Source organism: Rhinichthys klamathensis, unplaced genomic scaffold, assembly GCF_029890125.1.
Source record: "Rhinichthys klamathensis goyatoka isolate OS25496 unplaced genomic scaffold, OSU_Roscu_1.1 h1tg000114l_1, whole genome shotgun sequence".
NCBI lineage: Eukaryota > Metazoa > Chordata > Actinopteri > Cypriniformes > Leuciscidae > Rhinichthys > Rhinichthys klamathensis.
Genome location: NW_026606651.1, coordinates 1,391,554 through 1,418,454, shown reverse-complemented (window position 1 = coordinate 1,418,454; position 26,901 = coordinate 1,391,554). Strand labels below are relative to the sequence as shown.

General features: G+C 40.7%; 2 protein-coding genes across 2 annotated transcripts; both read right to left on the bottom strand.

The window, feature by feature from the left end:
• Positions 1-32: 32 nt before the first annotated feature.
• wsb2 (WD repeat and SOCS box containing 2) lies at positions 33-11,161 on the bottom strand. Its single transcript, XM_056254754.1, has 9 exons — positions 10,931-11,161; positions 10,612-10,805; positions 9,142-9,323; positions 8,873-9,004; positions 8,358-8,458; positions 7,815-8,005; positions 818-910; positions 590-703; positions 33-439 (listed from the first exon to the last, which is right to left on the bottom strand). Exons 1-9 carry the CDS (start codon positions 11,153-11,155, stop codon positions 238-240), a joined length of 1,434 nt encoding a protein of 477 aa, XP_056110729.1. The 5' UTR covers positions 11,156-11,161; the 3' UTR covers positions 33-237.
• A 2,647-nt stretch (positions 11,162-13,808) lies between these two features.
• On the bottom strand, positions 13,809-26,446 carry vsig10 (V-set and immunoglobulin domain containing 10). Its single transcript, XM_056254751.1, has 9 exons — positions 26,140-26,446; positions 25,547-25,846; positions 24,459-24,764; positions 24,008-24,292; positions 20,240-20,518; positions 18,103-18,216; positions 18,003-18,015; positions 17,223-17,365; positions 13,809-14,258 (listed from the first exon to the last, which is right to left on the bottom strand). The coding sequence occupies exons 1-9, from the start codon at positions 26,213-26,215 to the stop codon at positions 14,167-14,169; spliced, it is 1,608 nt and encodes a 535-aa protein (XP_056110726.1). The 5' UTR covers positions 26,216-26,446; the 3' UTR covers positions 13,809-14,166.
• Positions 26,447-26,901: the final 455 nt, after the last annotated feature.

Below are 26,901 nucleotides of genomic sequence, written 5' to 3'. Positions count from 1 at the left end.
TTGACCCAAAAAAACTGCTCAGAACCCTGTAGTATTTTTTTTAATGTTTATTTTCAGTTCTTTGTAAAACAAATTTTCACAGTAGGTATGTAAAATATAAAAGTCTTTAAATAAATATTTCAAGTATAGCATCATAATTTTATGTCTCTTTGTTTTGAGTCTGGGGAAATTATGCGTCTTAGAAAGTTATGCAACTTCTAAACCAAAGTTTTACCCACAAACCTTCCTTGTTTTCAGTCAACTGCAGTGTTCTTTACAATATATGATCTTTTGCTTTGGAATGTCCCTATATGTAAGGTATTCCAGGATTTTTTTGGGCAAAGGAAGAGCCTCCACCTGATAGGTTGAAACAGAGAATCTCAGGGCAACCCGGCACAGATGCCTAAGGCTTGGAACAAGCTGAGGAACTCTCCAGAATTTGACTTGTCCATCTCTGCACCTACAAACACATAGGGCATATGTTAAGTTCCTAATATTTATTCCAGTATACAAGCCCTATTATTTCAACCCCAAATGTTTCAAGAGTAAACATCATAAGCCATAACTAAATATAAATGACGTTCCAATACATTTTTGTGAACTGCATTACCCTGTAGCAATGACGCCCCCGTGTGGATGGAAAGCGGAGCACACGCCACCAGCGCGACTGTGATCGGTGTTGGTGACCAGTTTATCTCGTTCCACGTCCCAGATCTGTAACGCCCTGCAGGACAATACAGTGTCACCAGTAACAATGCTGAAAGTGGACGACCGGGTGTGAGGTCGCAAGAATGTCGTCTGAAAGTCTCGGGTCTTAAATGGATGGCTCTCTGCTCACCTGTAGTCTTTGAAAGCCAACTGCAGGCTAACCGGAGAGAAACTCAGAGATGTCAGTAAATTGTCACTTCTGTAAGCACACACCTCACAGTCTCTGGAAAGAGAACAAAGTATTTTTACATCATTATGAGAAACAATACTGTCTTTGTCTACATGTTCAAAAACATCAGATCATTCAGCTTTTAATGTAACAGTAGCCTATGGAATGGAAGCTTGTTTCCAGCACATAATAAAGGTTAAAAAAAAATTAATTCGCAATCGCAAACTTGTATCTCACAATTATGACTTTTTTTCCGCAATTCCGAGTTAATATCTCGCAATTTGGAAAATAAAGTCAGAATTTCACAATTGTGAGTTTTTATTTTTTATATTGCCACCACTAACCTACGACCAGATATTGTTTTGTGGTCTGGATCAGCACGCATTGTTCAACTGATAGAGTTAACAGTGCCATGGGAGGATGCGGTAGATGAGGCATATGAGAGGAAGAAACTGCGGTATGCTCATCTGGCCACTGAAGCAGAACAGCGAGGATGGAGAGTCCAGGTTTATCCAGTGGAAGTGGGTTGTCGAGGTTTTGTGGCACACTCTACAACCCGGTTCCTCAGAGACGTCGGATTCAGTGGCCAAGAGTTGCGTCGCACAGTAAAGAACTTATCTGAAGCAGCAGAAAGGAGCAGCAACTGGCTGTGGTTGAGACGGAAAGATTCTAGCTGGCTGTGTACAGGCCGCCACGCTACGGTTTCGTAGAGTTCTTGAAAACTTGAAGAGTCTGTTGGTTTGTTTGTATACGTTCCTGTGGATATTGCGTGAATGACGGGTGGTTGGGTAGATATTGTGTTTTGCGGTAGGTGGTATGCCATACGGAACCGTTGTCCACTGAAACTGCATATTAACGCACCAGTGGGGCTCGACAGCCTTAGTCAACGGGTTGGCGCGTATGGTTGGGTCGCGGAGAGATTGTGATATTGTGGTTAGGTCTCAGCAGCAGGAGGGATGTAGAGGTCAGCAAGCAGGGCTGAGTTGAGTGGGGGACGGAGGGGGGTGACTCTGGGACGCCAGAGTCACTGTCGAGCCCTCTTGAGGTGTCGTGGGCTAGTCGACGAAACACTGAGGACGGAAGGTGCCCACTTGAAGACCCTAGAGATGTCCCCTACTCGGTTCAATCCAGACGGTTGTCGTGCTGGTCCTGTAGTTGCAGCCGTCGCGTGTGCTAACGCGCCAAGTACACTGCTGCCGTTAACGCCGGACAGAAGGGGAGTCACACTACCTTATGGAAAGAAGCGTAAATGGATGGAGAAGCATAGTTTACTGTAAAGCTACGTCTTAGTTTTGCTTATCTTGGCGAAAGCCGAGTACAAATCAGCATGAAGTTTTAACATCTACTCTCGTGTAATGGAAATCATGAAGATCTGGATACATCCAGTGACTGCGGTGAATAGTGCTGCTGGCAACCAGGGAAAGACCTTGTGACAGCCTGGAGAGACAGCTGACAGGAGGAAAGAGACCCCAATGGGGCTGGTAAGGGTTAGCTACCCTTGTCGGCAGTATCCAGCTCCGTGTTTACAGGATGCTGGAGACACCCGCCCAAGGCTTCTGAGAAATCAAAGAGAAAAATACCCCTAGAGTCTGCGAGAGCGGGGGCGGAAGATGACTCAATGTTGGACAACATGGTTAACGACTTAGGAATGGAAACGGATATGAGTATGGAGAGTAAGACTAGTTCAAGATCTGCAGTAAGTAAAGTCATTGAACTCCAAGTTTGTGTCTGTGGCTGGAGCAAGGTGACAACGGTCAGGGGTTTGAAGGTTCATCAAGGGAAAATTAAATGCTTGAGGGAGAAGGGACAAGGGCCTCGCATTGATCAGTACTTCTTACGAAGTCAGTCAAGTCAGTCGAATGAAATCCAGCGACAGGAAGCAAACCACAGCTCGCAGGATATCAGCACCCCTGTCATTGACGAAAGGAGGGCTTTCACAGTTAGTGATGAACATATTCATACTTGTGAACCCGGTCAGGCTAACCAGCATAAGAGAGAAAAAAACCTCAACGGGCATAGGCCTGGAGTTAGATGGCCAAGAGCTTGTGAGAAAACTGCATGGGACACGGTAAACACAGATCTATGCTTTGCATTGGAAAGATTAACTGGTACAGTTGAAAAGAAGCTGGATAAATTTGGGGACATCATTTACGCATATGGAAGTGAGAGGTTTGGTGTGCAAAAAAGGAAGGAAAAAGTACAAACTACTCCTGGAATGTCTAGACGGCAGCAGAAAATTCAAGGGTTAGTTAGAGAAAGGAGACAGCTGAGGAAGCAATGGAAAAGAGCAGAACAAAGTCAGAAGGAGGGACTCAATCTCTTACAAAGGGCCATAAAAGATAAGCTGGCAACATTACGCAGAGCTGAGCGCCTACGGAAATGCTACAAAAAGAAGGAACGTGCGAGGGCTAATTTCTATAAAGACCCATTCAAATTCGTAAAGAAGTTATTCACCAGTGAGAAGAATGGCACTTTAAAAACATCTAGGATTGAGCTAGAGAGATATTTGGAGGACACGCATACAGATGCAAAAAGGCATGAGCCTATGTCAATTCCATCAGACATACCACCTATCAACCCACCAGAATACCAAATGGAGGTCTGTGCACCTAAGTGGAAAGAGGTAGAGCAGGCTGTGAGAAAGGCAAGGGCTTCATCATCTCCAGGGCCTAATGGAGTTCCGTACAGAGTGTACAAGAGTGCTTCAGGAGTTCTGCGAATTCTGTGGAAATTGATAAAAGTGGCATGGGAAAAACAGGTTGTACCTAGAGCATGGCGCAGAGCAGGTGGAGTCTTTATACCTAAAGAAAAAGATGCTACAAGCATCAGTCAGTTTCGTCCTATTTCACTATTAAACGTTGAGGGTAAGATTTTCTTTAGCATTATTGCCCAGAGATTGTCCACCTACCTGTTAAAGAATGGCTTCATTGACACCTCAGTTCAAAAAGCGGGTATTCCAGGGTTCTCAGGATGCTTAGAACACATCAATGTTATCTGGCAACGAATTAAGTCAGCTAAAAAGGAGAGGAAGGAGCTCCATGTGACATTCCTGGATTTGGCTAATGCATATGGTTCAGTGCCACATGAGCTTCTTTGGGCAGCATTTGATTTTTTCAGAGTACCAATGTCAATAACAAATTTAGTGAAAGCCTATTTTGGAGATTTGCAATTCAGTTTCTCAACTCCAAAATTCAGCACTGCATGGCAATGCCTAGAGGTTGGAATAATGGCAGGATGCACCATTTCTCCACTGGCTTTTACCATGGCGATGGAAGTAATCATGAGGGCATCAAGATGGGTAGTAGGAGGAGAGCGCTTGGCTTCTGGGATGCGACTACCACCAATCAGAGCATACATGGATGACATGACAACCATGACTACAACAGTAGCCTGCACTAATCGGTTATTGGGGAAGTTAACAGATAATATTGAATGGGCACGAATGAAATTTAAGCCCTCTAAATCAAGGAGCATCTCGATAGTTAAAGGAAAGGTAGTAGATAAAACATTCTTCATTAATGGTGAGGCAATACCAACAGTTTCTGAGAAGCCAGTGAAGAGTCTTGGGAGATGGTACGATGGGGATCTAAAGGACACAGTTCGGGTGGGAGAAGTTAGACGACAAGCAGTGGAAGGGTTGAAGAGCATAAACAGCTGTGCTCTACCTGGTAAACTAAAACTCTGGTGCTTTCAGTTTGGTCTACTGCCGAGGTTGCTGTGGCCACTGACCGTGTACGAGGTTTCTTTGACAACGGTGGATAAGCTGGAAGCGTTGGTAAGTTCATACATCAGGAAATGGTTGGGAGTTCCACGCTGCCTCAGCAGAGTAGGACTTTATAGTAAAGGAATATTGCAGCTGCCCGTCTCTGCTCTAACCGAGGAGTTCAAGTGTGCCAAGGTCAGACTGGAAATGACCTTAGTAGAGTCACGCGACAAATGTGTAAGGGAGGCAGCCCCTGTGTAAAAACTGGTAGAAAGTGGTCAGCAAAGAAATCTGTAGTAGAGGCAAAGGCTGCCCTTCAAATTAGGGATATCGTGGGACAGGTACAGCATGGAAGAGGGGGTTTTGGGCTCAGTTTAACTGGCTTTAGCATTAGAAGGCAACCGTAACATGACCAATAAGTTGCCACCTGTTCTAGCAAAACATTACACGCAGAAGACAATATTCCTCCGCCCAGGCGAGCAACCACCAAGAAAAGGTGTTAACACCAATTCTCGCCCAGGACAACTGGAAGCTGCTAGGGACTGGAAGATGCTGGCTGATCTTGACCAACGGCTTATTTTTCCACCTGAGATTGCCACCACTAACCTACGACCAGATATTGTTTTGTGGTCTGGATCAGCACGCATTGTTCAACTGATAGAGTTAACAGTGCCATGGGAGGATGCGGTAGATGAGGCATATGAGAGGAAGAAACTGCGGTATGCTCATCTGGCCACTGAAGCAGAACAGCGAGGATGGAGAGTCCAGGTTTATCCAGTGGAAGTGGGTTGTCGAGGTTTTGTGGCACACTCTACAACCCGGTTCCTCAGAGACGTCGGATTCAGTGGCCAAGAGTTGCGTCGCACAGTAAAGAACTTATCTGAAGCAGCAGAAAGGAGCAGCAACTGGCTGTGGTTGAGAAGGAAAGATTCTAGCTGGCTGTGTACAGGCCGCCACGCTACGGTTTCGTAGAGTTCTTGAAAACTTGAAGAGTCTGTTGGTTTGTTTGTATACGTTCCTGTGGATATTGCGTGAATGACGGGTGGTTGGGTAGATATTGTGTTTGGCGGTAGGTGGTATGCCATACGGAACCGTTGTCCACTGAAACTGCATATTAACGCACCAGTGGGGCTCGACAGCCTTAGTCAACGGGTTGGCGCGTATGGTTGGGTCGCGGAGAGATTGTGATATTGTGGTTAGGTCTCAGCAGCAGGAGGGATGTAGAGGTCAGTAAGCTGGGCTGAGTTGAGTGGGGGACGGAGGGGGGTGACTCTGGGACGCCAGAGTCACTGTCGAGCCCTCTTGAGGTGTCGTGGGCTAGTCGACGAAACACTGAGGACGGAAGGTGCCCACTTGAAGACCCTAGAGATGTCCCCTACTCGGTTCAATCCAGACGGTTGTCGTGCTGGTCCTGTAGTTGCAGCCGTCGCGTGTGCTAACGCGCCAAGTACACTGCTGCCGTTAACGCCGGACAGAAGGGGAGTCACACTACCTTATGGAAAGAAGCGTAAATGGATGGAGAAGCATAGTTTACTGTAAAGCTACGTCTTAGTTTTGCTTATCTTGGCGAAAGCCGAGTACAAATCAGCATGAAGTTTTAACATCTACTCTCGTGTAATGGAAATCATGACTTTTCCCCTCAGAATTGTGTATAAGCTCCCAATTTGCAAGTTATAATGTCTGCATTGCAAAAACTCTCAATTCTGAGAGGAAAAAAAGTCAAACTTGTGTGATATTCGCAATTGTGAGGAAAAAAGTCAGATTAAGAACCTTGCCTTTTACATTACCTTTTTAATTTCTTTTATTGCATGGCGGAAACAAGCTTCCATATGGTTACAAAAAAATTGCTCTAAAACTGTTTTATTTTCAACTTTTTGGTTCCAAAAATTGGAAAAATGTTTTACTTTTATATATACTTGCAATTGTGAGTTCTAAAGTCCAAATTGTGTGATATAAACGTGCAATTCTAAGAAAAAAAGACTAAAAATTGGCATATAAAAAGTTGCTTTTTTCACAGTTTTTATTCTGTGGCAGAAACCAGCTTCCATATTATGGTTACAAAAAATAGACAATATTAAACAGCACAAAACCAGATATTCGTGCTGAAATTTTCGTTTCAAAAATGAGAAAAAAAATTTTTTTTAAAGGGGTCATATAATGGTACATGCACTTTTACAATTTGATTGTACTGAAATGTGTGTTGGCAGTACCTGTACACAAACATCAAATAATGATAAAAATCCATCCAGTGGTTTTGTTTTAATCTCCTTATATGTTTTCCCCTGCCTCAAATCGAGCCGTTCGTTTTTGTGACGTCAATAAAACGGACGCCCCTCCCACGATTGTTGATTGACGGGAGCGTTTCAACACAGACACGCCCTCGCACATGAGGTAGCTGTCAATCATAGTCTGCGCGGACCGGACCGGCGCAGTCATTGTTGATGTGCCGGAGCACTGTCTATGAGCAGAATGGCGTCTAAGCGATTGTGGTGTTCTGTTCTTGGGTGTAATAACGAACACAGTCATTTTAATGTTCCTAAATCCGAACCGCTGAAGACGCAGTGGCTGAGTTTTGTTTTCGAAGGGAATATTCCCCACGAGCAACGTCAATGCTCTCATGTTTGCGCGAATCATTTCACACACCAGACTGCTTTATAAACGAGGGTCAGTATAAAGCTGGATTTGCTAAGAAGCTTTGCTAAAAAGGATCGGTACCAGATATTCGTGTTCCTGCTGAACCTCCAGAAGAACGGAAGTAAATGAAACGTTTTATTAAACTTTATATTAATATATTAATCTTTGCAAATCGCTAGCTGCACGCTTCACAATGAATGCGTCTAAGGTTTACACTCAGTCAGGGTACATTACGGCATGTTTTCTATGTATGACGTTCTCAATATAATTCATAATTCCACGTTTATACTGAACAACGCGTTATGGTTATTGTGTTATTGTGTTACAAACGGTGTATGCACAGAACAGAGGGGCGGGGTGAGCGCAGCTCATGATCATTTAAAATCATATGCACTGAAACGGCGTACTGAAAACAGAGCTCTTTTTGACCAGGTAAAATAAGTGTTTTCTTACAATACTAATGAGAATTTTTAATTAAAGTATATTACAAACTTTTAATTTAGACCCTAAAGAATCATATTAGCTTGTACAAAAATGGCATTATATGACCCCTTTAATTAAAGTTCATTATTGATAAAAAGAAACGACATGAGACAGGAACATTTTGGTTTGCCAACATACTCTACTCTAGTCAGGAGATCTGCCGTGTATGGGTCCCACAGGTCCAGCCACCAGCCTGTGGTGGAATGATACGAAGCGACCGCAAGCAGCGCTCCATCCTGGGAGAAGTCACATGACGCCATGGTACGCTCGTGGTCGTATGTAAGGTGTCTCATGAAGGTGTAGGACCGCAAGCTCCACAAATACACCTTCTGTTGGGAAGAAGACATGCAGACAATGTAGTATATATATATATAAACACACACAAACAAACTTAAGTTTAAAAACATAAAAATTTGAAAGGTTGGCAACTAACTGGGATTTTTTTTTACGTATTAAACTTACTAAAACTGAAAAAAGCTAAAAAGAAATATAAAAAAATTGATATATAATTGAAATATAAAAACAAAATTAATAAAAATAAAACCAACTAAAATGAAAAAAATAAAACCTGACTCTCTCTATATATATATATACTGTATATACAGTAAAAACTCAAAATAAATACAAAAAATAGTATATAAATACTACTAATATAACACTGCAGTGCACTAAGAAACTCACAGAGTCGAGGTTGCAAACCGAGGCGATCGCACTGCTGTCAGGTGACATGGAGCATCTGAACACCCAGTAGTTTGGACCCCGCAGCACATGGGGACTGGTGCCTGCAAGTATCAACCATACAATCAGGGCCGTACACACACATTTTAATCACAGAATCATTCATTTAACCGATAAGCATCTAATTAATTCATGAAAGAAGCAAGTTTCCACTGACTTTATGAATGGGTCATTGAATCATCAACTCACTCGATTCGTTCAAAAACAGTGTATGCTTCAAGAACAAAACACTGCTGTGTGTTGCACGTTTCTGCTTTGTTTAGAACTATAAAATAAATGTCTTGCAAAAAGGACATTTGCCTAATCAGAGACCGATAGGGCAGATGCTTGAGCACCACTTGGGCTCTATCTGTGCCTGAATAAAATGTTCAGAAAAGTGCAGAATTAAAGACCATGAAAGCTTTTTTTCAACTCTTTTTTTTTTGCTAAGAAGTTTCTTCCACATCAGATGCTCTAACCTTTCTTTGCCATGTTCCATATCCTTAATGTTTTGTCTCGGGAGGCCGATACAAGCGTAAGACTTCCATTTGGAGTGAAGACCAAATCCCGGACAGGAGCCTCGTGTCCGGTAAGAGTAAAACGCAGGTTCCCTGAAGACAGAACAGGGATTTACTAACATATTCAAATCTTATACTACATCTGTGTCAGGTCGTGTTCCACCATCCTGTTAATATTCAGATCGATGTAAGCTCTTGATGGTGGGTGCAGACTCAGAGTTTAATCTTACCAGTTGAGACGACCCACACTTGGATCGCGCCGTTGTTCAGACCAGTGGCCAGCAGTAGTTCATGGTCACGTGCGTTCTGATGTAAAACATCCGTGCGGATAGACCGGCAGGGTCCAAACGCCAGTGCCCACACCATCTGCCCGCAGTTCAGCGTCTTCTCTTCACTGCATCCAGCTTCAGCACTACAGTTCATACAGACAAGAAGTTACATCGAAGTAGAAGATGTTCTGAATCAGCATCCATCATTGTTTCTTCCACATTATCCTGTCCTCCTTATAGAGCAGTAGCACTTTATTTTACAGTCTTGTTTCGCATGAACATACTATACATGTACTTATTGTAGTAATGACACTAACTGGGTAATATAACTAGGTACTAACCCTGAACCTACCCCTAAACCTTAACTTAACCCATGTAGTTACCGGTACCTTAATTAAATTAATCTGTATTTTTGTGGGTAAGTACACTCACTGTAAGTACATTGAAAGTACACGTACTGTAAAATAAAGTGCAACCAATAAAGCTGTGATATACTGTATGTGTATACCATGGTACTGTGTTAGTATATTTAATGTACCATATGGCAAAGAATGCCATTATATTACCATTACATGATTATATCATGGTACTTTTTTGTAAGGACTATGGTAATCTGGAATTAATAATGTAACTGTAGGACTGTACATGACTGTAATAGGGCTGTAGTAAAATAGTATTGTTAATAAATAAATAAAACACTTGATACATAAAATAGAATTGTCAATTCATTTATATAAATATATGTTATAAACGAAATAAATATCATGGCATGTATGATTACTGTATTCACATCAGTGTTATTTTAATATAATTATTATAGGCTACTGTTTAGTTTTTATTAGTATTTTAAAGTATTTTTTATTTTATAAGTTAACGTTTTAGTAATTTCTTTGCGTTTTTGTCATTTGTATTTCTTTTTATAACAAATATTTAGTTTTTATTATTCATTTTTGCTTCAGTTTTTGTTGTTTTAATACATCTAGTTAAACCGGTAACACTTTACAATAAGGTTCATTAGTTAACTACCTAACAATGAACAATACTTCTTCCGCCTTTATTAATCTTAGTCTATATTGATTTAAACATTTACTAATACGTTATTAAAAGGTTGTATTTGTTAACATTAATGCACTGGACTAACATGAACAAACAATGTAGGCCTACAGCTGTATTTTTTATTTAACAAAGATTAATAAACACTGTAACAAATGTATTGCTCATTGTTAGTTAATACATTAACTAATGTTATGAACCTTTGTTACCGTCAGAAAAAAATCAAAATGTTGCTTTGGATTTAAAGGAACGAAAATGTTTTGATGGATATCTTAGCATGGTAGGCTACGAGTAGTGATTTATTATGGTGCTTATATAGGACTATAAAATGATTAGGCCCATTAAACTCATTGTGTTATGTAATGAATTCAGACGCACTCTCTGGATGTCAGCGGCCAGGGCAGGAGTTTGACTATGCCGTAGCCCATCGACCAGGCAAAATATGCCCCGTCCGGGGAGAAGCGGACGCTCCATGTCTCGCAGCCGGAGGAGCCGTACAGACGCGGGAGAAGAGTGGGTTTCAGCTCCGCGATCAGATCATCCTCATCCGCTTCTGTCACAATAAAACAGACCTGTCACACAAAGACAAGCTGCTGCGCATAGCCGGAACTACTTTACTACTAATATAAAAACACATGCTCCTCATATACCAAATGAACATTATTATATATCATCTAAATTATGTGAAGCGCCTTACCTTTGACAGTACAATCTCGAAACAAAGTGCACATCTTCTTATCATCACATCCTCATAGTAACCCGTCGCCTCACCTCTACCAGGGATTCGTTTGACTCTGGGCGAACCACGTGACTCTGCATAATTCCGAGCACAGTAGGTGTGTCTACTGCATATTTGCAGGGTAGGGGTTAAGGAGTGTTTTATGCTTCCTGCTCTCAAATACAACACTGTCATTGTATGCATTTGCTTTGTATAAATCTTGTTATTTTATACAGCGTTACGTAAAAGCTAGTTTCCTGTAACTATTCTTTTATGGCCTACATTACTGAAATTATATATGGATGAATCACTGAATCAGTTAAGCAGATTGGAAAAATTGTAATATGAAAAAGGAGATTATTAGGGCCCAAGCCTTGAAAAGGCGAAGGCCCTATTGTTTTCCTAAGGATTATTATTATTATTATTATTATTATTATTATTCTAACGACTATCCGGGCACTTTTGGGGCTCTTAACGTGCACGGAAACTCTTGAAACTTTGCACACAGGTCAGAACCCGTGGCCATCAGGGCCGGGCTGAAGATGGTACCCGAACGGGGTCCGAAAACTTGGTCCATAAATCAAACACGCTTGCATGTAATAATATGAAACTCGGTACACATATAGATCTCATCGGTTTATATATCCTTTGTACTTTTACTTTTTACCCCAGCCCAACAGGAAGTCGGCTATTATGGTTTGTTTGGAAGCGTATGCCCCTGGAATTCGATATACTCCTCCTAGAGAATTCAACCAATCGCAACGAAACTCGGTCAGCATGATGTCAAGACATTGAGGATGAAAAATGGCCAGGGGATTTTTGATATCTCGAACGGTTTGGCCGTGACGAGGAAACGAATTTATGGCGAATAATGGAAACAGGAAGTGTGTTATAACTTCTTCATACATTAACTGATCTTGATGAAACTTCAGCAGTATGTTCGCTGTAAGAGGCCGATCACATGGATGTGACTATTGTGAGTCAAAGTTATAGCGCCACCAACTGGCAGCAGGAAGTGTGTCACTTTCAAAATGCTTTGAAATCACCCTCTTATTTTTACCCGATTTGCTTCAAACTTGATGTGTATAATGTAGACACTTGCCAGATGTAGACCTGTGAAAGGATTATTGATGTCTTAGATACTGTTGCCATGGCAATGCATCAAACTTTAATATTCTTTTTGGATGCTTTTGAGACTCTTAGCATGCCTGCAATTGCTTAAAATTGCATGAAACTCGACAGACAGATCACATTTATTAGCCAGTAGACATGTGCAAAGTTTCAGAAACGGGCGTGGTGCAGGGACTCAGTAGCGCCACCTTTTGACAAAAGTGGGGGGGTTAGTTTTATAGTTTTACCTACAATCATAAAACTCGGTACGCATATTGTTCAGATCAAGCCGGACAACTTTCTAATTAACTGTCATTAGCTCAGACCAAGAGGAAGTTGAATATGGTGGTTTGAATATGGTCATTTTCTCTCTCTCTCTCTCTCTCTCTGAGCCAATATGGCAAGCCGTTTTAACATTTAATCATTTTAACCTTCTAGTCTCTATTTTCTTGCTTCTAGTACTTATTTTTTAGATACTAGTATCTATTCCATTAAGTACTGGTACTTATTCATTAGCGACTAGTGCTTATTCTTTAGTACTAGTGCCTATTCTTTAGATACTAGTGCTTATTCTTTTGAATGCGTATTAGTAGCTAATGAATAAGTACTGGTATCTATTTAATAGGTACTAGTATCTAATGACTTAGTACTAGTATTTATTGAATAAATACTAGTATCTATTAATAGGTACTAGTATCTAAAAGGTCATTTTTCTCTCTCTTTCTCTGAGCCAATATGGCAAGATATGTCATTTAACCTACTAGTCTCTATTTTCATGCTACTAGTACTTATTTTTTAGATACTAGTATCTATTCCATTAAGTACTAGTACTTATTCATTAGCGACTAGTGCTTATTCTGTTTAGAATATTCAAAGTGCTTATTAGTTTAACCCTTTAAGGCCTTGTCTTTTTGGATATATATCTTTTTTTTATAAAAAAAAAAAAGTGCATACAACCCATATATTTTAAATGTATTGTTTGCTTTAAATTAAATTAAGATTGTATGTTTGGTTTTGAACCTAAATAAATTTAAAATTAATGTGCTATATTTCAGATCAATATATTTGTTTTCCTTCATTTTAATCAACACTAACTTTATTCTCATCTGAATTATAAAGAACTTATTTCTTTATAAAATAAAAAATCCCGAATAATCCAGACCAACCAGAGCACACTATTTCTACAACATCATCAGTGCTGAAGCGGAACTACCAGAGCCGTTCGGCAGATAGCGAGCAGATATTTTGTGTCACGTTGTGCACAATAACCCTAAAGGCACCAGGGTGGCGGTGCCACCGGCTTTATATATATATATATATATATATATATATATATATATATATAAAAATATAGCTGCAAGCAGCGATGAAGGGCCAAAGCCGGCGGCACCGCCACCCCGGTGCCTTTAGGTAACTAAAGGCACCGGGGTTGCGGTGCCACCGGCTTGGGCCCGTAATCGCTGCTCGCAGCTATATTTTAAATTGTATTTATGCATAATGGTAGGATTTGCTGTTGTTATTATTATTTATATCACTATCACTGTGTCCGGACAGGATGATGTCATTACTGTACAATCTGATAACGAAATCACCATTGGTTAAAAAAAAAAAAAAAAAAGTAAAATGTCCGGATTGTTTTATAGGAATTGAGAATTGAGTGGAAATGTGCTATAAAATTGCAATAAAAAATTATTTCACAATGTAAACTAAATTGAAATGGTACAAAATAGGCTTCCAATAATTACTTAGGTTTTTTTTTTATTCATTATTTCGCCATGAAATATGACCCAGACATATTCACCAATAAATTTTTTATGGAAAGTAATCATTCAAAACCAATTCATTAACAATAGCATTCTGTAACAGTTCACTGACACACTGTAGTATAAAGTAGTACAAGTTTTAATTTCACTATTTGAAGCCAGTGTATTAAAAACTAATACTGAAAATAAAGACAGGGCCTCTTTAAAATTTTAAGTTCTTTACACAGATCGCTAGAATATTATACAAGTAAAACATCACACACAAAACAAAACAAAACAAACAAATAATTTAATACAATTCACAATTTGAAGAATTGATTTTCTGTATATTTAAACTGGTCCTTAACCGTCTGCTGACTGATGTGCTGCTTCGGTTTGATCTGGATGAGCTTGACCGGTGTGTTCGGTACTGTCTGCATTATCTTCATGATTAACTATAAAATAAACATAGACTTGTTTCAGCAAATCAGAAAGTACAAAGAATATAAAATTCATCATCAATATCAAACATGGTATATTTTACAGCTGAGAATAACTAGAGAAAATATATTCTCTCTGACAATTTTATGCAGATTTTTTCAAATACTATTTTAAACGTCTCCTACAATAGGTTTACATGCATCCAAGGTCAAAAACCATTTTAATTTTCTCATAATACACATTGCGGCATCACCTCTTTTCTCACAGTGTCTGAAACGTTTCAACCAAGGATTCGCTCCTTTCTGAGAGCCTACTCTGCTCCGATTGGTCAGATCAATGGCCCAGTCTGTTGTGTCGGAAATGAAACGCCTATTACCATATCTGAAGTTCAGAACTTCCTCAGCACTTGATACACACACTGATACCAACAGTAACGACGGCGTCAGTTTTTCTGTATCAATTCAAACCCGAGTCCTCATCCTATAGAAGTGCATGCAAAGTGGATTTGCTTTCACAGCACAGAAAATGGCGTATTCTCAACATGTCGACAACAAAAAACAAAAACTCTTCCAGTCCTCAGCTACAACTACAGTGTTTGAGGGCGGGTCAAAAATACTAAGCAGACGTTGTCCCAACGAAGACCATAGGCTAGCATTATACATTTTTTGTTACAAACCTACATAGATATGTTACGGAAGTGAGACTGTAATTGCTGACGGTTTCCCACAGTGTCAATACTGAACTCTGATTGGTCTGCGGCTAGATGCACTGTGACTTGTGGCATAGTAAACCTTTTGTTGGCTTGAAGCAGATAGTCTTCGTTGCCCTCATGCATTGATGAGCCTTGGGAACCCAACACCCTCTGGCCAGTTTGTGGTTTGTTGGACCACTGTTGGTAAATTCTCACTAACGCTGACCGGGATCAACCCACAAGACTTGCCGTTTCAGAGATACTCTGACCCAGTCATCTTGCCATTACAATTTGGCCCTTGTCAAAGTCCCTCATATCTTTATACCTCCCCATTTCTCCTGCATCCAATAAGTTGATTACGAGAACTAATTGTTTGCTTATCATCTAATCTACCCAGAAGCTAATATGCCTTGTTAGGAGATGGTCATATTTTTTTGGCTTAAAGGGGTGGTTCAGAATTTTGGACATCGGGCCTCATTTCCAAGTTAGCCTTAGTGTTGTTTATCAGTGGAGACAGTTTTCAAAAAATTTCATCCAGACGATCCAGTTGCATAGTTCGCCGGTGCTAGGCTAGCGCGAGTCAACGGTAACTGCTAGCCTGCCATTACCCACTCCACAGTACACCAAAAGCAAATAAATTATAACGCCAGACTATCGATGAAAATGTCTGTTAAAGGTGAACTAAATAACTTTTTTACCTTAACCGAACAGTTTTGGAGTCATTGTAATGTTTATATTACTGATTTCGTGTTGAATGGTGGTCGTCTCGCACCCCCCTGGTGCCTGTGAGCCGCAAAACCACCCTTGCAACTTTGGGCCGGCGGGCCTGAGTGTTAGGAAGTATCGTGTGATATCAGGTCTCGCGAGGTAACGAATTGCTTTACGGCAAAAAAACAGATCTGATAAAATTCAGATAAAATGAGCATTAAACATAAATAACCCGGCGCCGTATACATGTGCATAGCTGCCAACTCTCACGCATTGACCGTGAGACACCCGCATTTGATTGGTTTCACACGCTCACACGCCACACTCCCGATTTCTCACGCTGAAGTGTCAACCCGGGCGGTCAAATGCCTGGAAGATGAGTTTATCTATATGAGCCACTCGTGATCGACTAGTTATACCGCAAATTCGTTAAAAATCTCCCGTTATCTAGAGCGAGCGTGCATGCGAGACAGAGATTGTGCTCCAAACCGCGTAGAGCGAGCGAGAGACCTTGCGCGAGCGAGACCCGCCCCCCCCCCCCCCACCCCCCCCCCACCCCCCACCCCCCCCCCCGTCAACAAATCTCACTCGTCTCAAACCCCCCCACCCCCCCCCCCGTCAACAAATCTCACTCGTCTCTACCCCCCCCCCCCCACCCCCGTCAACAAATCTCACGCCGAGCAAAACTCAAAAGTTGGCAGGTATGCATGTGCTGTTGGGGGCGCGCAGGTCTTAAAGGGGCCATAACTTATTTCCACTCGTTACAGCGTCCATCCTACTGAACAGGTACCGGTGTACAGGGGGAGGGGATCCGGCCTTGAGTGCGAGCCATCTCTGCGTGAGTGCTATTCACGACAGTACAAGTACTCCACAGCGACTCTAGGGGTCGCTGTTTGACAAAAACGGAATTCTTACTGAGTGCTGCTTTAAGAGAATAATGTTAGAAATCAAACTACTCTTGCATCTCAATGATCGCAATACATTTACAGGAACTAGTTTCTCAGCAGCGGCGGAATTTTACTTTGCTCCGGTTAGTAGTACTGCGCCGAAAAGTAAACACATAACCGAAGCGCACTACAGTCGGAACTACCTGCACTACCTCTCTCTACCTCTCTCTCTCTCTCTCTCTCACTACCTCTCTCGGTTGCCTAGGTAACTACATATCACTCCGCCGCTGCTGTAGACTGTGCTAATAAATACAGGGAACAAAGTATAACTATTGCAATGCAATGAAAGGGTAGTTTGATTTCTAACATTATTCTCTCAACAGACATTTACATCGATAGTCTGGCGTTATAATTTATTTGCTTTTGGTGTACTGTGGAGTGGGTAAAACAGTTTTTAATGGGAGGCTAGCAGTTACCGTTGACTCGCGCTAGCCTAGCACCGGCGAACTATGCAACTGGAACGACTGGATGAAAACTTTTGAAAACTGTCTCCATTGATAAATAACACTAAGGCTAACTTGGAAATGAGGCCCGATGTCCAAAATTCTGAACCACCCCTTTAACAGTGTAAATTCCTTTTATTTTTAAACAGAAAAAAAGTCTGAACAATATTCAGAAAGCCATTCACTTACTTGATGGAATTCTGTGAATCTCTACGAGTGTGGTCGCATGTCCGTTTGTCAGCGGGGGGAGTTGTCGAACAGAATCACTGAAAATGTCCTCTTCATCCGAGTCCACTAAACTCAGTATATCCCCTCTGTCATCATCTAAACGACTAGAAAAAAAATATTATAATGCCTAAGAAGCTTTACACATCCTTATTGACACATGTTGTAATCAAAATTATTCAACACCCACTGCAAATCAGGTTTATTTGCAAAATTTACAGAATTTCAGCACTTTGCAATCAAACAAAATTTAAAAAAAAAAAAAAAAAAATTTGAAATAGCTCAACACAACAAATGTTTCAAGAGGTTTCTCCAAATTCAACTGAAAATGCAACTTTTAATGACTTGGAGGAACTGGAGGACATTGCTCATGAGGAATGGGCTAAGATTCCCCCGAAACGCTGCCAGAAGCTGGTGTCTGGTAATACTTCTCTTGTGCAGCAGATCATAACAGCAAAAGGGTGTTCTACGAAGTACTAAAGATGCTTGCCATGAAGGGGTTGAATAATTTTGAGACTGCAGAAGTCATTAAAAGTTGCATTTGGGGAAACCACTTGAAACATTTGTTGTGTTGAGCGATTTCAATGACTTTTGTTTGATTTGTTCATTGCAAACAGCGAAAGTCTGTAAATGTTGCCAATAAACTTGATTTACAACTGTATGTGGGAAACCACTAAACTTAGGTTTTGGAATACTGCTGTAATGCTGTAATGTTTTGCAGTAATTTCCTGTGGTCAAACTTACCTGAATCCTAAACCTGAAAAATAATAAAAGAAAAACATTTATATGAAGAATCTTCATTAAAGCAGTTTTATTTAGGTATACAGTATGGAAAAATACTTACCGATGCAAATTCTATCACGCTTTGAATATACTGTCACGCCGACAACGATTCCCGTCATCATTACCAAAATGGAGATAAAAACACCAACTACGGCCCCTCCATTACCTGCAGATGCTGAGAATACAGATTAAAACGCTGTCAAACTGTACATAGTCTGAAACTACTTTTCATTAAAAAGGAAAGGAAATTTTGAGGGAGAAGATTTGATACTTTTGGAGGAAAAGGGAGAGGTATTACAGGACAAGAAGCATCTTGTCTGTTCACATTCATGCACAGGTGTCAAAGCTTTAGCATTGCTAGTATTTGAAGCATCTCCGGATCTGAACTCTGATGTATTATGTAAAACATGCGTCTCACCCTTAAACAACTGAAATCATTATGCATCTGCTTTAACCCCACAAATTCTGGCAAGAACATGTCTGGGTCATTTTTCTAAGAAATTATATTTCTTATAGAAAATGAAGCCTGTTGTAAGGACTATTTTAAGATGCACCATGACAATATTTTCATGTAATTTCCCCCCAAATTCTACCATAATGCAAATGAGATATGTTCAACTAATGCAATAATACACTCACCGGCCACTTTATTAGGTACACCTGTCCAACTGCTCGTTAACACTTAATTTCTAAGCAGCCAATCACATGGCGGCAACTCAGTGCATTTAGGCATGTAGACATGGTCAAGACAATCTCCTGCAGTTCAAACCGAGCATCAGTATGGGGAAGAAAGGTGATTTGAGTGACTTTGAACGTGGCATGATTGTTGGTGCCAGAAGGGCTGGTCTGAGTATTTCAGAAACTGCTAATCTACTGGGATTTTCACGCACAACCATCTCTAGGGTTTACAGAGAATGGTCCGAAAAAGAAAAAACATCCAGTGAGCGGCAGTTCTGTGGGCGGAAATGCCTTGTTGATGCCAGAGGTCAGAGGAGAATGGCCAGACTGGTTCGAGCTGATAGAAGGGCAACAGTGACTGAAATAACCACTCGTTACAACCGAGGTATGCAGCAAAGCATTTGTGAAGCCACAACACGCACAACCTTGAGGCGGATGGGCTACAACAGCAGAAGACCCCACCGGGTACCACTCATCTCCACTACAAATAGGAAAAAGAGGCTACAATTTGCAAGAGCTCACCAAAATTGAACAGTTGAAGACTGGAAAAATGTTGCCTGGTCTGATGAGTCTCGATTTCTGTTGAGACATTCAGATGTTAGAGTCAGAATTTGGCGTAAACAGAATGAGAACATGGAACCATCATGCCTTGTTACCACTGCGCAGGCTGGTGGTGGTGGTGTAATGGTGTGGGGGATGTTTTCCTGGCACACTTTAGGCCCCTTAGTGCCAATTGGGCATCGTTTAAATGCCACGGCCTACCTGAGCATGGTTTCTGACCATGTCCATCCCTTTATGGCCACCATGTACCCATCCTCTGATGGCTACTTCCACCATGTCACAAAGCTCTAATCATTTCAAATTGGTTTCTTGAACATGACAATGAGTTCACTGTACTAAAATGGCCTCCACAGTCACCAGATCTCAACCCAATAGAGCATCTCTGGGATGTGGTGGAACGGGAGATTCGCATCATGGATGTGCAGCCGACAAATCTGCGGCAACTGTGTGATGCCATCATGTCAATATGGACCAAACTCCCTGAGGAATGCTTCCAGCACCTTGTTGAATCTATGCCACGAAGAATTGAGGCAGTTCTGAAGGCAAAAGGGGGTCCAACCCGTTACTAGCATGGGGTACCTAATAAAGTGGCCGGTGAGTGTATATACTGTGTATGTATATAATAGGCACTATATATATATTATTGCATTAATTGATTAAATATATATGTATATAGTGTTGCATTACTATGAGAATCTCCATAAAGAATAAAGGCAATCGAATAAAATAAAATAAAATAAAAATCATGGGGAATTTGAGAAAAATATACGCTTGCCATGAAAATGGTGCTACAATGCAAAAATATTAAAAGTCGAAAAAATAGGTTTAATTTTCACCATCCTTTCTTCATTTTCTGTTGGATTTGAGTTCAAATGTAATCTGGACTATGCTAAAAGGATGCTAGGATACTATTAAAAAATACATAAAAGTATGGTGAAAAAATCAAGTTTGTAACTTACTCTTCACATTAAGAATCACCTCTAGCTCTCTTGCGCCAAGAGGGTTTTCACTGTAGCAGTAGTAGATCCCTGCATCGTCCTTTGTTACATTGATTATAGTGAGTTTGTAAATGGGTCTTTTTTCAGACACGATATATTTCATGGTGTTGTTGATGACATCGTCCATTTTCTTCCAGACGGTCTTCGCTGGTGGGAGAGCGTTGGTCTCAGAACAGCTGAGGGTGACAGTACTGCCCTCCAGAGCTGTTACCAAGGGGTTTCCTAATGGAAACGGAATCTCTGGAAGACACGTCAAATATATGGTTTCAATTCAGCTGGAGATGCAGTGGAAAAGAGGATAAGCAAAAGAACAAACTGTACTATTTTGGGAATGTATAAAGATCAAGAAACCTTTGTGGCACCCAATGGGATTGCACATTTACTGTTTTAAAGTTGTTGTTTTTTTACATTTATGCAGTCCATCACGCCATTGGTTATGCCAGCCCACTCAAACAAGTTCCAATTTGACTTTAAAGTAATACCTGGGCTGATATAAGAACAAAGTACACTAGGGTTCAAAAGTTTGAGGATGGGAAGATTTGTTATAGTTTCTTCTGCTCACCAAGGCTACATTTATTTGATCAAAAATACAGTAAAAACAGCAATATTGTAAAATGTTATTAACGTTTAAAATGAACGTTTTCTATTTTAATATATTATAAAATGTAATTTATTAATTTTTTTATTATACCTTTTTTTAGGACGCTTTGATAAAAGTTAAAAAAAGGCCTTACAAACCCGTAAGACTTTCGTTCATCTTCGAAACCCAAATGAAGATATTTTTTATGAAATTTGAGAGCTTTATTGACAGCTACACAACTACCAATTTGATGCTTCAAAAAGTTCATAAAAAGATCGTAAAACTAATCTACACGAATTGTGCGATTTAGTCTGATTTTTTTTTAAGAGACACGATCGCTTTATATGATGAACAGATTTAATTTGGGCTTTTATTAACATACAAACATTCATCAACTCACACATCAGATCTGGTAAATAGAAGCTCAAGCATGTTCGCTTGACGTGCGAGAACCAATGAGGTTCATTCTCGTGTTACGCAGCACGTTTGAGCTTCTGCAAGAACCAATGAGGGTCATTCTCGTGTTACGCAGCACGTTTGAGCTTCTGCAAGAACCAATGAGGTTCAGTCTCGTGTTACGCAGCACGTTTGAGCTTCCTCAAGAACCAATGAGGTTCAGTCTCGTGTTACGCAGCACGTTTGAGCTTCCTCAAGAACCAACGAGGTTCAGTCTCGTGTTACGCAGCACGTTTGAGCTTCCTCAAGAACCAATGAGGTTCAGTCTCGTGTTACGCAGCACGTTTGAGCTTCCTCAAGAACCAATGAGGTTCATTCTCGTGTTACGCAGCACGTTTGAGCTTCAGTAAGAACCAATGAGGTTCATTCTCGTGTTACGCAGCACGTTTGAGCTTCCTCAAGAACCAATGAGGGTCATTCTCATGTTACGCAGCACGTTTGAGCTTCTGCAAGAACCAATGAGGTTCATTCTCGTGTCACGCAGCATGTTTGAGCTTCTGCAAGAACCAATGAGGGTCATTCTCATGTTACGCAGCACGTTTGAGCTTCCTCAAGAACCAATGAGGTTCATTCTCGTGTCACGCAGCACGTTTGAGCTTCCTCAAGAACCAATGAGGTTCATTCTCGTGTTACGCAGCACGTTTGAGCTTCAGCAAGAACCAATGAGGTTCATTCTCGTGTCACGCAGCACGTTTGAGCTTCCTCAAGAACCAATAAGGTTCATTCTCGTGTCACGCAGCACGTTTGAGCTTCCTCAAGAACCAATGAGGTTCATTCTCGTGTTACGCAGCACGTTCGAGCTTCTGCAAGAACCAATGAGGTTCATTCTCGTGTTACGCAGCACGTTCGAGCTTCAGCAAGAACCAATGAGGGTCATTCTCGTGTTACGCAGCACGTTTGAGCTTCTGCAAGAACCAATGAGGTTCATTCTCGTGTTACGCAGCACGTTCGAGCTTCTGCAAGAACCAATGAGGTTCATTCTCGTGTTACGCAGCACGTTCGAGCTTCAGCAAGAACCAATGAGGGTCATTCTCGTGTTACGCAGCACGTTTGAGCTTCTGCAAGAACCAATGAGGGTCATTCTCATGTTACGCAGCACGTTTGAGCTTCCTCAAGAACCAATGAGGTTCATTCTCGTGTCACGCAGCACGTTTGAGCTTCCTCAAGAACCAATGAGGTTCATTCTCGTGTTACGCAGCACGTTTGAGCTTCAGCAAGAACCAATGAGGTTCATTCTCGTGTCACGCAGCACGTTTGAGCTTCCTCAAGAACCAATAAGGTTCATTCTCGTGTCACGCAGCACGTTTGAGCTTCCTCAAGAACCAATGAGGTTCATTCTCGTGTTACGCAGCACGTTCGAGCTTCTGCAAGAACCAATGAGGTTCATTCTCGTGTCACGCAGCACGTTTGAGCTTCTGCAAGAACCAATGAGGTTCATTCTGGTGTCACGCAGCACGTTTGAGCTTCCTCAAGAACCAATGAGGTTCATTCTCGTGTTACGCAGCACGTTTGAGCTTCAGCAAGAACCAATGAGGGTCATTCTCATGTTACGCAGCACGTTTGAGCTTCAGCAAGAACCAATGAGGTTCATTCTCGTGTTACGCAGCACGTTCGAGCTTCAGCAAGAACCAATGAGGTTCATTCTCGTGTTACGCAGCACGTTTGAGCTTCTGCAAGAACCAATGAGGTTCATTCTCGTGTTACGCAGCACGTTCGAGCTTCAGCAAGAACCAATGAGGTTCATTCTCGTGTTACGCAGCACGTTCGAGCTTCAGCAAGAACCAATGAGGGTCATTCTCGTGTTACGCAGCACGTTTGAGCTTCTGCAAGAACCAATGAGGTTCATTCTCGTGTTACGCAGCACGTTCGAGCTTCAGCAAGAACCAATGAGGGTCATTCTCGTGTTACGCAGCACGTTTGAGCTTCTGCAAGAACCAATGAGGTTCATTCTCGTGTTACGCAGCACGTTCGAGCTTCAGCAAGAACCAATGAGGGTCATTCTCGTGTTACGCAGCACGTTTGAGCTTCTGCAAGAACCAATGAGGTTCATTCTCGTGTTACGCAGCACGTTCGAGCTTCAGCAAGAACCAATGAGGGTCATTCTCGTGTTACGCAGCACGTTTGAGCTTCTGCAAGAACCAATGAGGTTCATTCTCGTGTTACGCAGCACGTTCGAGCTTCAGCAAGAACCAATGAGGTTCAGTCTCGTGTTACGCAGCACGTTTGAGCTTCTGCAAAAACCAAAGAGGTTTGTTCTCGTCGCGCCAAGCATGTTCGGTTGAGCTTCTGTTTATGTTCGCTGATCAATGTTTATAAATAAAAGCCTAAATTCAATCTGTTCATCATATAAAGCAATCCAGTCTCTTTAGAAAATCTGGACTAAGGCGCTCGATTCATATGAATTAGTTTTACAATCTCTTTCTGAACATTTTGAAGCGTCAAAGTGGTAGTTGCGTAGCTGTCAATGGAGGGACAGAAAGCATTCAGATTATATTTAAAATATCTTTTGGGTTTGGAACGACATGAGGGCGAGTAATTCATGACAATGTTTTCATTTCTGAGAGAACTAACCTTTTAAGTATAGAAGGTAAATCTCATGTGAAGATATCTGGGCCATTTTTTTGCATATAATCTGGGTCATATACATTCAATGATTCTCATCACTGTAGAACTGTTCGAAAAAATGCTCTTACCGAGGTTAAAAGAACAGGAATTCTCCACTCCAGTTACATGATGTCCAGTACACTTTACTTCCTCTTTATCATGCAATATATGCCTATTCACAAGGATCTCCAAGCGTTCTGTCTCCTTGAACGTGGAGTTGATCGTGGGACCCTTGGCTATTACAGATTTTTCATAGACCTCGTGCCAGTACAGAATGGGCACAGGGTAACCTCCATACCAGGTACATATGAACAAGACATCTGATGGTTTATTTCCCACCTCCCAACTGCACTCCGGATGCCTCTCTGGAGCATCTGAAAAAGATATTACAGACAATTAAAGCCTATACATCACAAATGTAACAAACAAAACAAATATTAAGGAGGAAATGACTATTGAAAATATTCTCAAGGTAAACTGAAAGAAGCAAATAGAGTTGCTGCAAAGAACCATTTATGAGAATACATTTCTAAAACATACAGTAAACTAGGAGTTCCTGGCTCTTGTTCACAGTTGTCATGGAGAGAGGATTCTGGGATGTACAGGTGTACATCCCTTGATCTTGTGGCTGGATTTCGCTTATGGAGAACTCAAGGGCCGATTTGTTCCCAGACGCCCTGTCAGGATTATCCTGTGCCAAATTTTCAACTGTCCATGTCAAGTTTTGTGAGGGATGAGACTCGCTGGAGCAAAGAAAATACACATTTGAACTTTTATTGACAAATAATGTTCCATTCTTTAGGAGAGTTGCTGGTCTTATGTCCAGTGATATGCTAGTTGGACCATCTGAAATATAAAACAAATGCAAAAACATAATATTAATTTATTTGACTCTCACAAACCACATCTCATTTAAATCATAATCAGAAGATGTTCTTTAGGACTTCAGAATTAACAGAAGCTCTTAAAATATTACATAACAAATGAGCATAGTTTAACTTTCTCATATGCGCACCAAGGCTGCAGTAAAATTAGTAAAAAATATGATTATATTTAAAATAACTGTTTCATAATTAAATGTATTTTAAAATGCAATTTATTCCTGTGATGCAGGATCATTACTCCTTCAAATCATTCTAATATGCCTATTGTGCTGAGACATTTATTATTATTATTATTATCAAGGTTGAAAACAGTTGTGCTGCTTAATATTTTTGTGGAAATGGTTATGCTTTTTTCAGGACTATAAAAACAACATTTATTTCAAATAGATTTTTTTCCCAACACCATAAATGTCTTTACTGTTACTTCTGATCAATTTAACACATCCTTGCTGAATAAAAGTATTAATTTATTTTTAAAAACTGTTGAGAGGTAATTTTGTGTATTTCTTGTTTCCGTAATCTTTAAAATGCTCAAAGGAACTAGACTGATTACTTCTTCTTGTTCAGTTAGTCGTTGTTATGTATGGAGGCTATCCTACGCATCTGTCACATGGTGGTGGTTTTCTAGATTCATGCATAGCAGCTAAACCAGAAAAACCTGTTTGAAGTCTTACAGAAACTAGAGACATCTATTGCATATCAAAGCTTTGCATTGTCACATTAGCACGATTTAGATATCCATACCGGCAATTTTAAGCTGGATGTTTGAGTGAGTTTGCCATGAGCTGCTGCCATTCTTTGTTTGGCATTCACATGTATACAGGCCTACATCATTATACAGAAGGCCACTGATCCTCAGAGAACCATTGTTTAAAATGGAAAGACGCTCGGATGGATTCGAAGGGTTTTGGGTTGGAACAACAGTTCCATCTTTCTTCCAATGATAAAGAACTGAAGACATATTGACTGGCTGGTCAAGACACTGCAGTGTAGTATCATCGCCTGTCTCTCCGATAACATACCGCTGCACCTGCTCCTCTGACACTACAGGAAGAAGGACACAGACAATGTGCTTTAGGCAGTAACTGTGAACACTTACAAATCTGCAGCAAAAGTACTATGGTTATACCATGTTTTTTGAATACAGTACAATTGTAAACAGTACTTGATCTAGAAGTGAAATGGTGTCACTTACAAATAATTATCAAAAAGTATTAGGGTACTACCATGGTGTTTGGACAGGTACTAAGGTATTTTTGGAAATCCAGTGCCATGTAAATACTAAGAATATCTCACTTAAAAAAATGAAGACAGAATAAATGTACCTGTCAACTCACCTGTTTGGTGTGACAGAAGAAGCAGATATAGAATTATTGCAGCAATTGTCATTGTAGGATTGTCTGGATGTCCCATCGGATTATGGGATAAAATATTTTGCTTTGCAAATTCGATTGAGTTTCCTTTTGTTTCGCGGCAAAACGCATAAAAAGCTTCTCTATGAATTAAATAAATAACCAGAAATATTATTAAGATAAAATCGTGGCCGTTCTAAATTCGCTTTAGGTATTTTGTGTTACGTTTGATTCATGTCCATCTTCAACCAATCCGGCTGTTTACTTGCGTTTCTCTCCCGGAAACTTTGAAATTGCTGTTTGACCACACCCTTTACCTGCGCTCTTAAAGGGATAGTTCACCCCCAAAATTAAAACGTCATCAGGTACTCACCCTCATGTCGTTCCAACCATAGATATACATAATACATTTTCATAAATACATAATTATTATGTATATCTATGGTTCCAACCATTTATAAGTTTCTTTCTTCTGTTGAATACAAAATAAGATGTTTTAAAGAATGTTGGTAATAATCAGACAGCTGACGGCACCCATTGATTTACATAGTAATGTGACTACTATGGAAGTCAATGGGTACCGTCAGCTGTCTGGTTATCATCACTAATTTAAATCTTCTTTTGAGTTCAACAGAAGAAAGAAAATCAGTTTAGAACAACATGGGGTTGAGTAAATTATGACAACTTTTTAATTTTTGGGTGAACTATCCCTTTAAAGAGACACACAGCGCATTTCACATGCAAGGT